Here is an 18128-nt window from a genome sequence, read left to right as displayed (position 1 = left end):
CGATAAAGTCCCGCACAGGAGACTGGTCAAGAAGGTAAGAGCCCATGGAATCCAGGGTGCCTTGGCACATTGGATACAAAACTGGCTTAGTGGCAGAAGGCAGAGGGTGATGGTCGAAGGTTGTTTTTGTGACTGGAAGCCTGTGGCCAGTGGGGTACCACAGGGATCGGTGCTGGGTCCCTTGCTGTTTGTGGTCTACATTAATGACTTGGATATGAATGTAAAGGGTATGATCAGTAAGTTCGCGGATGATACAAAAATTGGTAGGGTGGTAAATAGCGAGGAGGGTAGCCTCAGTCTGCAGGACGATATAGATGGGTTGGTCAGATGGGCGGAACAGTGGCAAATGGAATTTAACCCGGAAAAGTGCGAGGTGATGCACTTTGGGGGGAATAACAAGGCAAAGGAATACACAATGAATGGAAAGACCCTAGGCAAGACGGAGGGTCAGAGGGATCTGGGTGTGCAAGTACACAGATCCCTGAAGGCGGCGGAACAGGTGGATAAGGTGGTAAAAAAGGCATATGGGATACTTGCCTTCATTAGCCGAGGCATTGAATATAAGAGCAAGGAGGTTATGATGGAGCTGTATAAAACACTGGTTAGGCCACAGCTGGAATATTGTGTGCAGTTCTGGTCGCCACACTACAGGAAGGATGTGATCGCGTTAGAGAGGGTGCAGAGGAGGTTCACCAGGATGTTACCAGGGCTGGAGCGCTTCAGCTATGAAGAGAGACTGGGCAGGTTGGGTTTGTTTTCCTTGGAGCTGAGGAGGCTGAGGGGGGACATGATTGAGGTGTACAAAATTATGAGGGGCATAGATAGGATGGATGCTGAGGAGCTTTTTCCCTTAGTAGAGGGGTCAATAACTAGGGGGCATAGATTCAAGGTAAAGGGCGGGAGGTTTAGAGGGGATTTGAGAAAGAACTTTTTCACCCAGAGGGTGGTTGGAGTTTGGAACTCACTGCCTGAAAGGGTTGTGGAGGCAGGAACCCTCACAACATTTAAGAAGCATTTGGATGTGCACTTGAAATGCCATAGCATACAAGGCTACGGACCAAATGCTGGAATATGGGATTAGATTAGACAGGGCTTGATGGCCGGCGCGGACACGATGGGCCGAAGGGCCTCTATCCGTGCTGTATTACTCTATGACTCTATGACTCTCAGCCACCAGCTCACCTCCCCCTGATACACCCGCGAGTGGGATTGATATCGGGAGCTGATTGCACAGGCCCGGGGAGCAGGATCAGAGGCAACAGTCTGGACCCACACCCTGTTTATTCATTGTTCATTGTTGGCAATCGGAGTATTCTGCCAATGTGACAGTTGCACCAGTTGGAGTCTCGATATCTGATAAGGAGTTCACCTCCCACACACTCAGACAACTGACACCCACACCTTCACCTGCTTCCTCTCCCACTCTGAGTTCATTCGCCGCCCTCTTCGTGTTTATCTCCAGCCAGCACAAGAACATGGAGCAGATATCAACACCAGAGGTTATTTTACAAGCGGTACTGGGTCTGCTTTCTTCCATTCCGTCTCACTCACCAGGAGACGCAGAATGCAGGAGGCCAGTGCGCTGCCCCTCCAGGGTCAGCCTGTGGAACGAGTCAGTCGCTCTATCCTCGGTTCACATAGTGTCAGCTTCACCTCTTCAGTCAGGCTCATGGTGGGGGAGGGAGTTCAGTGATGGCTCAGTGGGTTCGAGGCAGAACCTCACAGTTCAGGAAGATCTAAGCCTGCCAACAAATTGGATTTGGATACCCGGGAGTGAGTTACAGGCTGGAATCTAATCGAGTGGTTCGGGGGGTTTATATATAGAATAACAGATACCCGGGAGTGAGTTACAGGCTGGAATCTAATCGAGAGGTTCGGGGGGTTTATATATGGAATAACAGATACCCGGGAGTGAGTTACAGGCTGGAATCTAATCGAGAGGTTCGAGGGGGTTTATATATAGAATAACAGATACCCGGGAGTGAGTTACAGGCTGGAATCTAATCGAGGGGTTCGGGGGGTTTATATATAGAATAACAGATACCCGGGAGTGAGTTACAGGCTGGAATCTAATCGAGGGGTTCGAGGGGGTTTATATATAGAATAACAGATACCCGGGAGTGAGTTACAGGCTGGAATCTAATCGAGGGGTTCGGGGGGTTTATATATAGAATAACAGATACCCGGGAGTGAGTTACAGGCTGGAATCTAACCGAGGGGTTCGGGGGGTTTATATATAGAATAACAGATACCCGGGAGTGAGTTACAGGCTGGAATCTAATCGAGGGGTTCGGGGGGTTTATATATGGAATAACAGATACCCGGGAGTGAGTTACAGGCTGGAATCTAATCGAGGGGTTCGGGGGGTTTATATATAGAATAACAGATACCCGGGAGTGAGTTACAGGCTGGAATCTAATCGAGGGGTTCGGGGGGTTTTATATATAGAATAACAGATACCCGGGAGTGAGTTACAGGCTGGAATCTAATCGAGGGTCTCGGGGGGTTTATATATAGAATAACAGATCCCCGGGAGTGAGTTACAGGCTGGAATCTAATCGAGGGGTTCAGGGGGTTTATATGTAGAATAACAGATACCCGGGAGTGAGTTACAGGCTGGAATCTAATCGAGGGGTTCGGGGGTTTATATATAGAATAACAGATACCCGGGAGTGAGTTACAGGCTGGAATCTAATCGAGGGGTTCGGGGGGTTTTATATATAGAATAACAGATACCCGGGAGTGAGTTACAGGCTGGAATCTAATCGAGTGGTTCGGGGGGTTTATATATAGAATAACAGATCCCCGGGAGTGAGTTACAGGCTGGAATCTAATCGAGTGGTTCGGGGGGTTTATATATAGAATAACAGATCCCCGGGAGTGAGTTACAGGCTGGAATCTAATCGAGGGGTTCAGGGGGTTTATATGTAGAATAACAGATACCCGGGAGTGAGTTACAGGCTGGAATCTAATCGAGGGGTTCGGGGGTTTATATATAGAATAACAGATACCCGGGAGTGAGTTACAGGCTGGAATCTAATCGAGGGGTTCGGGGGGTTTATATATAGAATAACAGATACCCGGGAGTGAGTTACAGGCTGGAATCTAACCGAGGGGTTCGGGGGGTTTTATATATAGAATAACAGATACCCGGGAGTGAGTTACAGGCTGGAATCTAATCGAGTGGTTCGGGGGTTTATATATAGAATAACAGATACCCGGGAGTGAGTTACAGGCTGGAATCTAATCGAGGGGTTCGGGGGGTTTATATATAGAATAACAGATACCCGGGAGTGAGTTACAGGCTGGAATCTAATCGAGGGGTTCGGGGGGTTTATATATAGAATAACAGATACCCGGGAGTGAGTTACAGGCTGGAATCTAATCGAGGGGTTCGGGGGGTTTATATATAGAATAACAGATACCCGGGAGTGAGTTACAGGCCGGAATCTAATCGAGTGGTTCGGGGGGTTTATATATAGAATAACAGATACCCGGGAGTGAGTTACAGGCTGGAATCTAATCGAGGGGTTCAGGGGGTTTATATATAGAATAACAGATACCCGGGAGTGAGTTACAGGCTGGAATCTAATCGAGGGGTTCAGGGGGTTTATATATAGAATAACAGATACCCGGGAGTGAGTTACAGGCTGGAATCTAATCGAGGGGTTCAGGGGGTTTATATATAGAATAACAGATACCCGGGAGTGAGTTACAGGCTGGAATCTAATCGAGGGGTTCGAGGGGGTTTATATATAGAATAACAGATACCCGGGAGTGAGTTACAGGCTGGAATCTAATCGAGGGGTTCGGGGGGTTTATATATAGAATAACAGATACCCGGGAGTGAGTTACAGGCTGGAATCTAATCGAGGGGGAGAGTTATTCATAAAATGTCTTCAGCATTTTCTGTTTTGTTTCCCGATTATTCGCTGGCCTCTCTATGAACACGGACTCACTGCTCGTGAAGTGTTTTAATTACAAACAGCAGAGGCAGATTCACAACAATCGGGATTCCCAGACATTTTATTTCAACGTTCTCAAAATTTACAAACCTACAAATGAAAATTTAATCGCAGTGGATCAGTGACAAAACAATGTCAAACATTAGCACATCAGGAATTGTGGAGAGAGAATAGGCTGCTCGCCTCATTGGGTTCACTGGGCCCAACACTGGGCGAATTTCAACTTTTCGCGATAATGGAAATCGGGTGCTATTGGATTACCCGCCCGTTATACATTTCCCGATTGTTCTTTCTATTGATTTCAGTGGGAGTGATTTATAACGGGCGGGTGTATAGCGGACGCTAAGTACAACTGAGGGTGGCCATTCGGCCCCATCACAGCTTCTAACAGCCTCATGAATGATTCCAGAGTTATACCTCTGCTCCCCGACTCCCCATTCTAGGCTCTGCTCGCCCTTTATGGGAAGAAGTGCTTCTGACACAGCCCTGTGCACTTTCCAGCCCGGCCGAGATATTCATCTGGTTTCAGCCCGTGTGAACTAAACGAAATAATCCTCCCTGTCTACACTAATCCCGATAATCGCCTGTCTGGGGAATGAGTGGGCAGCAGTGACTGCGGGCCTCGATTGCTCCTGTGCACAAATTCTGTCCTCTACACCTGAACCGACCGTTTAAATCTACGTTTTCCGCAACTCTCAGCATTTTAAACACCCAAAAAATACAAAACTATTTTTAGAAGCAAAGCTTAAAAACTATTCTAAAGCCAGCTCGAGACAGACAGCTCCTGTGAAAAGTTCATACAGTTTCACTGACTTGTTACTTTAAGGAGCAAAGTACAAGTCATTACCACAGGGAAAGCCCGTCCCGGAGAGCTGCCTCTCAGAGCAAGTAATCCATCCAGTAACATACAGCAACACTTTTTTATAAAGCATGAATTAAGAAGCTGCACCGTGTGCAGAAAAAAAGTTTACCAACTCTTTTGTGAAAGGAATGAAATACATCTTTGGGAAACTGAAACCAGCTCGAGTTGTATCGTGTAGTAAAATTAAACCCTGGGGTTCCTCGTGAACTTCCCCCCAACCACCACCACCCCCCCCCCAACAAAGCATTCTCCCCCTGCTCTCAAACACTGAGTGAAGAGCTGTAATTAATTCAGTGATGCAGTGAAACCTCACGGTGTGATGTCAGCCTAGAGAACTGTTAATCCACAAAATATCCCCATTAAAATGACAGCGGATTTTCCTAGCAAGGCATTGATGTGTTTGTACACGATACTGCGCCGTGAGATTTCAATACGTCAATGAAACCGCGCTGGCCTGATGCAGATTCAACAGCCACAGTCATAGGTCTCCAAAATCTTCTAACAGCACGAAAACAGCGAATGCGAGAGATAACAAAAGCTGGCTGTGAATCCCTGGCGGGTGTTTTTTTTATATTTTCAGGCGGGGGGCAAGCTGGCTGTATTCACAGCTCCCTCTCCGCTTCCCCAGATCCTGACAAAAGAGAAAAAGATAGTGTTAGATATTGGGATTCAAAGAATATGTGAACATTTACTGCCTTAATTCCAGTCAGCCCTCACAATCAGTTATATCTATGCTCTTAAAAATCTCTTCCTCTGCACTGTGCACAGGGTGCTATACCGCAGGGTGCTAGATCACAGGGTGCTAGACTGCAGGGTGCTAGATCGCAGGGTCCTAGGCCGCAGGGTGCTAGACTGCAGGATGCTAGACCACAGGGTGCTAGACCGCAGGGTGCTAGACCGCAGGGTGCTAGATCGCAGGGTCCTAGATCGCAGGGTGCTAGACCGCAGGGTGCTAGATTGCAGGGTGCTAGACTGCAGGGTGCTAGACTGCAGGGTGCTAGATCGCAGGGTGCTAGACCGCAGCATGCTAGATCACAGGGTGCTAGCCTGCAGCGTGCTAGATTGCAGGGTGCTAGACCGCAGGGTGCTAGACCGCAGGGTGCTAGATTGCAGGGTGCTAGATCACAGGGTGCTAGATCACAGGGTGCTAGACTGCAGGGTGCTAGATCGCAGGGTACTAGACCACAGGGTGCTAGATCACAGGATGCTAGCCGACAGGGTGCTAGTATCGCAGGGTGCTAGATCACAGGGTGCTAGACTGCAGGGTGCTAGATCGCCGGGTACTAGATCGCAGGGTGCTAGCCTGCAGGGTGCTAGATTGCAGGGTGCTAGATCGCAGCGTGCTAGATCACAGGGTGCTAGACCTCAGGGTGCTAGATCGCAGGGTGCTAGACCTCGGGGTACTAGATCGCAGGGTACTAGATCGCAGGGTGCTAGACCTCAGGGTGCTAGACCACAGGGTGCTAGATCGCAGGGTGCTAGACCTCAGGGTGCTAGATCACAGGGTGCTAGACCACAGGGTGCTAGATCGCAGAGTGCTAGACTTCAGGCTGCTAGATCGCAGGGTGCTAGCCTGCAGGGTGCTAGATTGCAGGGTGCTAGATCACAGAGTGCTAGACCGCAGGCTGCTAGATCGCAGGGTGCTAGCCTGCAAGGTGCTAGATTGCAGGGTGCTAGAGCTCAGCATGCTAGATCGCAGGGTGCTAGACCTCAGGGTGCTAGATCGCAGGGTGCTAGACCTCAGGGTGCTAGACCGCAGGGTACTAGATCACAGGGTGCTAGACCTCAGGGTGCTAGACTGCAGGGTGCTAGATCACAGGGTGCTAGATCACAGGGTGCTAGACCACAGGGTGCTAGATCACAGGGTGTTAGACCTCAGGGTGCTAGATCACAGGGTGCTAGACCGCAGGGTGCTAGATCACAGGGTTCTAGATCACAGGGTGCGAGACCTCGGGGTGCTAGATCGCAGGGTGCTAGCCCTCAGGGTGCTAGATTACAGGGTGCTAGACCACAGGAGCACCCCCCCCCCACCCACTAGCTCTCCTCACCGGGACCTTTGTGCTTCACCCATCACAGGAGTGAGACACCAAGCAAGGAAGATTCCCGCAGGAAGGAAGGTCACCCTGGGCCAAACTCATGCACCTCTTACTGTCCATTGAAAGAACACTTTCGGCAGAGGCCTGGGCACAGGTGACCTCTCGCACTGTGTGGAGCCCAGTAACTGTGAAGTGTGCTGTGAATCTGTGACCCACTAGTTTAATGGAGAAATAAGTGGTTTCCATGTCAAGCACTCCCCAATTTCGGAGATATTTGAATTTTTACTATATTTTCCCACCAAGGCCATGTTTTGAGTCGGCAGTTTGGGGAGAGCCAATCAGTTGGCGTGACCCATGAGGCTCGTCAGTGACTGGCTCCACCGGGTGTTATGTCATCCTTTCCAAAGCTGGATCCTGATTGGAGGTTGGTGTCGGGGTGGAAAATTTCAATAGTGGGGAAATAGTGGGCCAGTATTTTACCCGGTTTGTGAATCACTTGTCTCATCTCCTGCAGCATCATGGAGCTCCATATCATTTTACGGAACATTGTGATTTGTATGAATTTAACACCACATCAAAGGCATCAAAGCATTGGATGCTGGCTTGACCGGCACAGCCTTTGTGTTCTCAAGTATCAGCTCATGTGCTGTGGTTTGGTGAAGTCGGCACACAGACACGCCCAAACCGTACGACACCAGATCCCAACTTTCAGCAGCCATCGTGGCGGCACACTCCCACCAACCTGTGCCCAATGGAGGAACGAATCTGAATTGGCCCATCGGGCACATGTCTGGGTGAATGCTACAGGACTGTCCCATCAACTTCTACCCAAACCAGGGCCACAATGTTGAGTCTGTGCCGGTGCTCTGAGGCTTGCTCTCCAATCAGGGACAAAACTCAAACTGTTTGGGTGGAAGACCAATTAGGAGAATTCAGGGACAATGCTGGAAAGTTATTGGATCTCAACTTTTTACCCCATATGTGATGCTACACCTTAATAACTTGGCCAAAGTCTAAGATTTAATTAAGGCGGTACTGTAGTTGATAACTGTTGACTGTCCTCACCTGATACACATCATTATGATCTTGAGGGACAAGGTTCTGTTTGTCAGAAGCTGGAAGATAAAATACAAGGAATAAGAAAGATGGAATAGTCTGAGGCAGGAACACTGCCGTAACTCCACCACCTCACCAAGTACCCGAGAATGTCTTTACGCTGCTTACTGCCATCTTGAAAAGGGAAGTTCTTAAAGGTCTTGATGCTTTCATCTAGAGCCATCCTTTGTCTCTTTACCTGTCCTATTACCATCTCGTCTCGCCTTGAATATCTCTGAATGTCTCTTCACCACCTCAGACCTTTCCTTTTGTTCTTTCATCCCCTCCCCCATTTCCCAGCCCCCAAACTTGCTTTTTATTTGTTTCATTTCCTGCTTTTTTCTCAGTTCTGACGAAGGGTCTTTGACCTGAAACGTTAACTCTGTTTCTCTCTCCATGGATGTTGCCTGGCCTGCTGAGTTTTTCCAGCATTTTCTGTTGTTATTTCTTAAAGGTCTTGATGCTTTCAGTCAAGGGTCAGGGGGGTCATTCACTGTAGCATCGTTTGAAGGAGCAGTAAAAAAGGCTAATGAAATATTGGCTTTTTTCTCAAGCGGGCTGGAATACAAAGGGGAGGAAGTGATAATGCTTCAGTTGTATACAACCTTGGTTAGACCCAATCTGGAGTCACTGTGTTCAGTTCTGGGCCCCGCACCTCAGCAAGGATATATTGGCCTTGGAGGGGGTGCAACGAGGTGTTTATAATGTTGAAAGGATTTGATAAGGTAAACAGAGAAACTTTTCCTCTGATGAGGGAGTACCGAACAAGGGCGATCAAATTTAAAATTACAGCCAGGCTGTTCAGGAGTGATGTCAGGAAACAAAGGGTCATAGAAATCTGGAACTCTCTCCCCAAAGACTGGATGCTGGGGGTCAATTGGTGCTTTCAAGCCTGAGATTGAGGTTTTTTGGGGAAAGGGTATCGAGGGATCTGGAGCAAAGGCAGGGAAATGGAGTTGAGGTGCAGATCAGCCCTGATCTCATTGAATGGATGACCAGGCTCGAGGGGCTGAATGGCCTCCTCCTGTTCCTACATGTGCTCTCCATTGGCTCAACTGGTAAAGGCAGTGTGGGGCTAATCCAGTCACCCCGGGAATGCTCGGGTTTAATTCTCCCTTGGTGCTGGTCTCAGGCAGGGCTGTGGACAGACATGGCAATTTGCCTCAGCGAGTCTGGGCTAGGGAAGAGAAAACTCAGCCAGGATCCCATTCCTGATCACTATGCAGTGACTGATGTTGGAATGAAATAGGATCTGGCTCTACTTGCAGACAAAGAGTGGCCACTTGTTCTGGAGGGTCCTCCACCCGTGGATTTAACCCCACGAGTCAGCGCCTTCAATAGAGCATGAGAAAATCAGGGGAGGGGTAATTAGAGAAAATAAGCAATGCCCTACCTTGGTAACCTTTGCCCTTGTTTGAAGAGGTCACACAGTAAATGGCCACAGCGATGAAGATGGTGGCAATGAGGTCCCCAACCACGATTCCGGAGATGGTGCTGGGATCCAACGCCACACAGTTCCTACAAACTGAAATCAGGGAGAGGGGGAAACACTTGTCATATTAATTTTTCTTTTTAACTTTAGGAATCATTTATTTTTGTCTTTTTGTTCTTCTTACACCACGCACACCTTAGGGAAACAGGTGACATTCTTCAGGCTTCTGCCAGTGGCCTGGGGAGTGCATGCACCACATTCAGATAGACCTCTCCTGTTTCTGAGGAAGGTCCCTCGCTATCTGCCGAGCTTCCAACTCCCAACGACAGGGTCGATGCAGAGAGGATGTTTCCCCTCGTGGGGAAATCTAGAACTCAGGGGCACAGTTTTAGAATAAAGGGTCACCCTTTTAGAACCGAGATGAGGAGGAATTTCTTCTCTCAGAGGGACGAAAATTTGTGGAATTCTCTGCCCCAGAGAGCTGTGGAGGCTGGGTCATTAAATACATTTAAAGTGGAGATGGACAAATTTTTGTAAGTTAAGGGAGTGAAGGATTATGGGGAGTAGGCTGGGAAGTGGCTGGGAAGAGCCCAAGATCAGCCATGATCTTATTGAATGGCAGAGCAGGCTCAAGGGGCCAAGTGGCCTATTCCTGCTCATATTTCTTATGTTCTTAACCCGATTAGACAATAGTCACAATCAGAAACCCAGTGGCATCAATGTGACACAATGAAGCATTAATATAATGCCCAACACACCCATCACACCCAACAGCGCCCATCAGCACCCAACACATCCAACAGCACCCAACATATCCAACAGCACCCAACACATTCAACAGCACCCATCACACCTCTTCAAATAATGTCTAGGAAAGACTTACGTTTGACAAACACATAAGCAGATGACCTTTCATGACCATCAGTGCAAGAGTATTCTCCGGTATCAGAGTCTGAGAGCCTGGTTAATTTCACATTCCCATCGTCCGTCAACCTTGCATAGTTCACTCCGTCCTTCTCCCACTCTTTAATATTCGGACACGCCAAATTGATTCCATCGCCATGTTCCTCGATCACTGGCGAACGAAGCGCAGAGACTGAGCAGCGGCCCGACAGTTACACTGACCGAGACTAGAGGAGGTCAAAGTCTGATTCTCAACTGGAAATTCGCACCCAGCTTTCTCTGTCAGGTGCTGGGACTCCTGAATCTCAAGACAAGCTTTATGCAGAATGCTGGTTAGGAAGAGAGGCTGAGAAGGGAAAGAAAGCGAACTGGACCTTCCAATGGCGGTGGTTATGGGGCCGGACCAGCAATCCAGAGGTCGTGAGTTCAAATCCCACCATGTGCAAGATGGGGAATTGAATTAATTAAATCTGGTGCTTGGTGGCTGGCACCACATTGAATGACCATGAAAGCTGCCGAATTGCCCTTTTCCAACACCCTAAGTGGAAGTTTGGTAGATTAGGATGAGATGGTGAAGCAAATGTTTAACACGAGGAAGTAGCTTCACTCCCACTCCTAACCAGTGATCTCCCAAAGCAACTTCAGAGGGAACCCCCGCCCCGCCCCGCCCTCACCCTGGGTCCAAAGGCAAAGGAAGGGGAAGAGATGAAGCGCCTGCTCTCTCACCCAGGAGATAGTGCACGGAGCAAGGGAACCAAACCAAGGTTAAAGGAGGGGGAGGGTGGGGGGTTCTAATATACATCCAAATCTTCACTTTTTAAAATGTTAACACCTCTTCAAATTACTTCTGACCCAGATAATAACAGTATAGAAAAACAGCTTACCGACCATCGCTTGAGAAATCCCTGCATATAAAGAAAACAAGGAATCAGTCACTGGAGAAGTAAAGTTTTCAGTTTAAGCTTAAATTAAAAAAAGCAAATCTAAACCCCGAGGACAGGTGGCCGGTGCATTTATAATCACACGTGGAAATATAACATCCCGAGGAATAATGTTTATCACTAGATCCCAGTACAAACCATTACTCGCCTCCACAGATCTTGTTCATGGGACCCCTGCATCTTCTGCCCAATATCTCAGGCTATTAGAAACATAGAAACTAGGAGCAGGAGTAGGCCATTCGGCCCTTCGAGCCTGCTCCGCCATTCAACGAGATCATGGCTGATCATCCAAACCCTAGCACCCGGTCCCTACACCGACAGCCATCCCACCCAAGCTCTATCCCCGTAACCCCACGTATTTAATCCCCCCTAACACTAAGGGTCAATTTTTTTTATCATGGCCAATCAACCTAACCCGCACATCTTTGGACTGTGGGAGGAAACCGGAGCACCCGGAGAAAACCCACGCAAACACGGGGAGAATGTGCAAACTCCTCGGCCTCATCCCCTCCCTAATTCTAATTCACTAAACACACATTCCATGACAGTCTATTCCACTGAGCTTCATGGCTGCAGTTAGGATATGGCTTTGATTCTCCAGTCCCTCGCTTCTGGGAGTAATCTGGGAGTCCCCTTCTTAGCCAGCGACAGGTAGTCAGTTCAGGAACAATTAAAGCAAAATATAAAAATGATAGCGGCTCATTAACAGCCACAGTGAGAACAAGCCCCAATACCCAAGGAGCAGATATTGTTGACAAGATTTCCTTATATGTGGATGAGGTCCTTTCAAGCAATTATCCAAGAACATAGACCTCGAGCCAATCTTAGATTCAACTGTGACAGATGTGACGGAATGCCATTACAAACTCTACCATTGTTGCGGTAAATTTCCATTAAGTTGGGCTGAAGGGGTCTGAGGTTGGGGGTTGAAACAGGAGTTCCATCAACTGAGCCAAGCTGACATATGGTAGGATAAAAGCATAAACAGTTATAGTGATAAGCCAACAACACCCTTGTGCAATAGTTGTATATGAATATAAAGATCATACTTTCGGTTTGGTATGAGTTCATTCAGGTTCTGCTGAAGGTGGCAGAATGTCACATTATGTTATTATCTTTGGGTACAGTTTTATCCATGATAATTGTAGCATTGACTGAGTCTTGTATCAAATCAATGAAAGGTTTATTTACAAACAGGAAGGCCAGATGTACAAGAAGTTCGTCTGGAAAATTGTCACCAAAAATCACATCCTGGAGCCAATAATTCTTTCATTAAACTCCTCTCAGATCTCCCAGCAAGACGAACACAATAACCTGAGATAAAACCTGTTCCAAAGACTCTCGTCTTCAGTCACTGGAGATCATTTCTACTCTAGTGCAATTGAAAATACGCTAGCAAACTCGGCCAAGACACCATCGACCCTTCCCCATACCCAAAACATGGCAGCAAACAGACTAAAAATGCATCAGATATGAATTTTGCCTAATGCTTTGAACTAGATCCATCTCATTAAAAAACGCATCTAGCATGTGTCTAGCACCAAAAGAGGAAGACCTTGATAGCCTGATGTCTCCCAAAGGACAGAAGCCAGCTACTGATCGATAGACATGTCCCCGACCAATTACCCTCTAATTGGCCTTGTCCTCTGTCATTTCCCCGCAGGGAGTGACATTTAAAGGGACAGGCCAGCCCTAAGCACAGCTCCATCTCAGCATCTAAACATCACCCACCATGATCCACAACATGGGCGGCCCATCAGGAATAGCACAGGACATCTACTAGAAATTATAATACTTTTACAGGAAATTAGTTCAAAATACTGTTTGGAAACAATGACTAAAGTTGAATATTTCAGAGGGCAAATGAGTACAGATCTTTTTTTTATTCGCTTATGGGATGTGGGTGTCGCTGACAAGGCCGGCATTTATTGCCCATCCCTAGTTGCCCCTTCAGAAGGTGGTGGTGAGCCGCCTTCTTGAACCGCTGCAGTCCGTGTGGTGAAGGTACTCCCACAGCGCTGTTAGGGAGGGAGTTCCAGGATTTTGACCCAGTGACGATGAAGGATCGGTGATATATTTCCAAGTCAGGATGGTGTGTGACTTGGAGGGGAACTTGGAGCTGGTGGTGTTCCCATGTGTCTGCTGCCCTTGTCCTTCTAGGTGGAAGAGATCGCGGGTTTGGGAGGTGCTGCCAAAGAAGCCTTGGCGAGTTGCTGCAGCGCATCTTGTAGATGGTGCACACTGCAGCCACAGTACGCCGGTGGTGGAGGGAGTGAATGTGTAAGGTGGTGGATGGGGTGCCAATCAAGCGGGCTGCTTTGTCCTGGATGGTGTCGAGCTTCTTGAGTGTTGTTGGAGCTGCACTCATCCAGGCAAGTGGAGAGTATTCCATTACACTCCTTACTTGTGCCTTGTAGATGGTGGAAAGGCTTTGGGGAGTCAGGAGGTGAGACACTCGCCGCAGAATACCCAGTCTCTGACCTGCTGTTGTTGCCACAGTATTTATGTGGCTGGTCCAGTTAAGTTTCTGGTCAATGGTGACCCTCAGGATGTTGATGGTGGGGGATTCAGCGATGGTAATGCCATTGAATGTCAAGGGGAGGTGGTTAGACTCTCACTTGTTGGAGATGGTCATTGCCTGGCACTTCTGTGGTGCGAATGTTACCTGCCACTTATCAGCCCAAGCCTGAACGTCATCCAGGTCTTGCTGCATGCGGGCATGGACTGCTTCATTATCTGAGGAGTTGTGAATGGTGCTGAACACGGTGCAGTCATCAGGGAACATCCCCATTTCTGGCCTTATGTTGGAGGGAAGGTCATTGATGAAGCAGCTGAAAATGGTTGGGCCTAGGACACTTCCATCACTTTGCTGATGATTGAGAGTAGACTGGTGGGGTGGTCGGGTTACCAACTCTGGTGGATGTATTCCTGGAGCTTTCATCAAATGACCTCCCGCCCCAACCGGTCAATCAGCCTTTCCCCATCTCCAGTATTCTTTTAACTAATAAATGAGAGTGTTCAAAGAAAATGAAAACAATTTTTTAATGTCCTGATGATTTTTCTCCCGGGTTTTGCGGGCAGCAATGTCCAGGACATTAATCTTCAGTTCCTGGAGATTCCAGGACAATCCTGGCGGGTTGGCAACCTGAGCCTCCAGGTGTTGTTAGGGCAGAGATTGATGGTAATCTTTGAAGCAGCTGATTCTGCACAATGGAACTTCACAAAATTCACACTTAAACGATGTTTCCACTGATCTTCCGGAGACGGTTTTGCGTTTGTGCTTCGAGCACAGGCGGCACACTTTCTTCCGCCCCTGGATTTTCACGACATTGTGCGCACTGGGGTTGCAGAAGGTCGCTTGGTATCTGGTTTCCGATGAGGAGGACAGCCTGCCTTTCCTGCTCGCCCCTGCTGAATAATCCCCGCGGAGCATCTTCGCCAACGTTGTTCTGAAGCTGAGGTGGTCATAGCGACTTGGGAGCGGGGGGTCATGGGATGACCTTTTGAAAATAAGCCAAGCATTCACGATGGTAATATTCATTAAATACCATAAAATACATCGCCACCACTTTTTGGAAGGACGGCCTACAGGGTAATAGCTTCTCATTTGATCGGAGATGTCCACCCCGCCCATGTACTTGTTGTACTCAACCACTGCTTGAGGTTTGAACGTCGCAGAACACGCAATCATCTTGCCATTTTGATTTGTTGAGAGCGTTGCTACTTGTCTTTTATCTTTCCAAATGGTTAATAATAAAGACCCTTTCTGAAAGAACCTAACATCCCCTTGTTTCTTTAACTTCATTCTCTTGGCTTGAGCGGGGAGCCCTTTGCGGTTGAGGTGTGTTGTTGCACACGCCCTGGTGCCGTGTTTCTCCAACTGCTCCATCAAGGCAGGGTTTGTGAAAAAACGGTCAAAGTAGATGTGGTGATTGTGGTGGAAATAAGGCCGGCACAGACCCATCACCACGTCGTAACCAACGCTTTGCTGCGATGCAGTCCTTCGCCGCCCGGTGTAGATGTTAAAGTTCAGACAGTAGCCGCTTTCTGCCTCGCACAGCATCCATACTTTCAAGCCCCACTTTGTCGGTTTAGCGGGAGCGTACTGCTTGAAGTATAGCCGTCCTTTGTAAGCGACCATTCCTTCGTCAACACTCAGCTCACGATTGGGCCGATAACACTGACCAAAATGGCAGCGCACAACCTCCATCAGGGCTCGGACTTTATATATTGGATCGTGATTGGGGTCTGATTTATCGAGGGCACCTCTGTTGTCTCGCAAATGGAGGTACTGGTTTATTTTCCAAAACCTGTCCCTAGACATGGCAGAAGAAATCCACGGGCAGCGAAGGGCGGTATCTTGGCTCCAATACAGAGAGATGCGAGGCAGCTGCTTGATGCCCATCATTATGTTGATAGCCAGGAAAGCTTTGATTTCATGGGAACCAGTGGGAATCCAAGAGGAGTCCCCTTTGCCTGCCTTCTCCTGGCTCTGTGCAGCGTAACGATTGGTCTCCTCTGCAATGGTGTCAAACACAGTGTCTGGCCAGAGTAAACGGAAATAATCGAGTGGGCTGGCAGTGCTGGGAAGCTGGTGCTGAGGACCAATGGATTCTGTGAAGGATGGCACATGAATATCTCTAACAGCGGTGCTCCAATCTACATCCTGGTGCCCTTCGACCTCACTACCACTGGGAGATGTCAGCCCTTCAGGACCAATGTCCTCAAAAACATCCACATCGTTCTCAGATTCCATGGCAATTTGAGAGGTAGATGGCCAACTGGAATCTTCTTCCCCAAACCCCAAAACGTTTCCTTCACTGACAGATGACATAATATTTTCAAAAATATTCTGCTGTAGGAAACAAGAATTTATAATGGAATGTTAATTGCATCTTTTCAATATTCCATAATTTAATCCTACACTAGTAACCATTTATATTGTTTTGAGTGAATCACTTGCTCTACATTCGGAAGTTCATGAGTTGCCATGTCCCATTGCAGCAGCATCTAATCCCAGGTTCCACAACAGATGAAATAGCACTGCGAGTTTCACTCGTTCTCTCATAACATTGGCGATCACATCATCCAGAACTGGTTTTTGTTCCAAAGGGTTCCTTCCACATCTTGTGCCTCTTCCAGCCTAGAAACTCCTGACTTTTGAATATAAATGTTGATCTTTTATGTTGCCATTTCTTCCCTCGTCTTGCCTGGTTTCTAGCTTCCCACAAACGACGGTTACAGCTCAAAATAACAACAGAAAATGCTGGAAAAACTCAGCAGGCCAGGCAACATCCGTGGAGAGAAAATAGAGTCGACGTTTCGGGTGAAAACCCTTTGTCAAGACTGTTACAGCTCGTTGTCTTTTTGATTACTTTTTGTACCAGTGCGCGAGCTCTCAGTGATTTGTGTACATGGACCCCTAAATCCCTTTGCTCCTCCACAGATCCTAGTCTCACACCATGAAAAAAATATTCCCACTTTCCACAAGCCAAGTCAAACACAACATTCAAGCGGTAATTATAGAAACACCCGAGGCAGCCTAGCAAAGGGTTACAGTGGCTAACTCCGATATGGACCTGGCCCCACTCAGGCACGAGGGATCAGTCTCCCTTTGCTCGGGGATTTCCATCATTCTGAACTGAAGCTTGGATTGCGCTGGATTGGCCAGGGATATAGATATCAATCTAATACTGGCCTCACACAACTTGTGAAGCAGTTAGAGGCCAATTTCTTTCTGTAGTTTGGCAGCTGCCTGTAAATTATCCATCTCGTCCAGGTCAGAAAAACAGCAGAAAAATGACTGGCTTTCTTTTATTTAGATGCATTTTTAAAGATTGTTTTGCATCTGTAGTGAAGTGTGACACTTGGTGACGTTATGCCGGATATGATAAGTGGAAAAGACAAATGATATAAAACTAGGAGAATAGTGATAGCGAGAGTGGGTTCTGCGCATGCGCGCCGGCCGGCCGCCCTCAGGAGCGCGCGGGGCCTCGTGCACGCGGCCGGACCCGGAGCGCGCGGCGCGGGGCGGTGCAGGGCGCGTGCGCGGGGAAAGGGTTAACGGGAGCAGCAAACGGGCAATTGCAGAAAATACTCACTCTGCAAAATATTTAATTCATGTATCTATCAGTCTGGGTTGCAATTAATATATTTTTATGTAGTTGTGGGAACTGCGGGAAAATGTAGTTTTAAGTTGCGATTAACATCTGCTGAAAGTCCCCCAAACCCACACGGACAGGTGTTTAACTCGTTAACCTACTTTTAAAAACTTTTCCACTCAAGAACTTTGCAATATAATAATGCAACATTGAAATTCAGATCTGAAAGAATAAAATTAAACAAATGGCATAAAACAACTGCCCTTTTTTAAGTAAAAATGATCATTTATTAAATATTTTATCTCAGTAACATTCTGAAATGTGTTGGAAAACTACTTTTTTCAATGTACAACTTTTGTTTTAAATTATTCAATCTTTAAAGAAATAGATTAACAGTTGTTACCAACTTTAATCACATCCAGGGTTTAAAAATAAGTAATTAATTTATCATCTCCAGGATTTTGCACAGATCTGAATTTGACTGTTTTATTTTAGTTTCCCAACAAGTGATTATTTTTTCTCTAGCTCTCTCGAAGTTACGAATCTCACTCGTATCTTAAGCCAAAAGTTTTGCTCCAAACATTGTGACTTTAAGTGCGGTGTGACTTCTGGTGACAGAGAATATTATAAACACAGCAGCGCAGTGAGATATTAAACTTCAAACACTTTTTGCAAAAATGTTTCTTTCCCTCAAAGAATTAAATTCCGTTGAACATAAGTGTGGATTTTATAGGAACTGAATTGCCGGCAGTAACTGTGTCTATGTCCAATGTAACAGTGGCAGTAAATGTAA

The 18128-nt window shown here is 47.4% G+C and overlaps 1 protein-coding gene across 6 annotated transcripts in view; it reads right to left on the bottom strand.

Moving 5' to 3' along the window:
* The window catches only part of LOC147100192 (T-cell surface glycoprotein CD3 delta chain), a 60211-nt gene that overhangs the window by 25836 nt on the left and 16247 nt on the right, over window positions 1-18128 (bottom strand). For 3 of the 6 annotated variants that reach the window (XM_085967624.1, XM_085967622.1, XM_085967623.1), the window contains exons 3-7: window positions 11178-11198; window positions 10274-10465; window positions 9352-9483; window positions 7929-7978; window positions 4011-5458 (exon numbers count right to left, since the gene is read on the bottom strand). The exons of the other annotated variants lie outside the window; for them this stretch is intronic. In XM_085967624.1, coding sequence (XP_085823750.1) covers window positions 5396-5458; window positions 7929-7978; window positions 9352-9483; window positions 10274-10465; window positions 11178-11198 — 458 coding nt within the window. In that variant the 3' untranslated portion in view covers window positions 4011-5395. Of the gene's footprint in view, window positions 1-4010; window positions 5459-7928; window positions 7979-9351; window positions 9484-10273; window positions 10466-11177; window positions 11199-18128 lie in introns of those variants that run through there. 6 annotated transcript variants of the gene reach the window in all.

This window comes from Somniosus microcephalus, chromosome 26, assembly GCF_052327205.1.
Source record: "Somniosus microcephalus isolate GS21.2 chromosome 26, FLI_Smic_1.0, whole genome shotgun sequence".
Taxonomy (NCBI): Eukaryota; Metazoa; Chordata; class Chondrichthyes; order Squaliformes; family Somniosidae; genus Somniosus; species Somniosus microcephalus.
The sequence above is the reverse complement of the archived record's forward strand: the minus strand, read 5'-3'. Positions and strand labels throughout refer to the sequence as shown.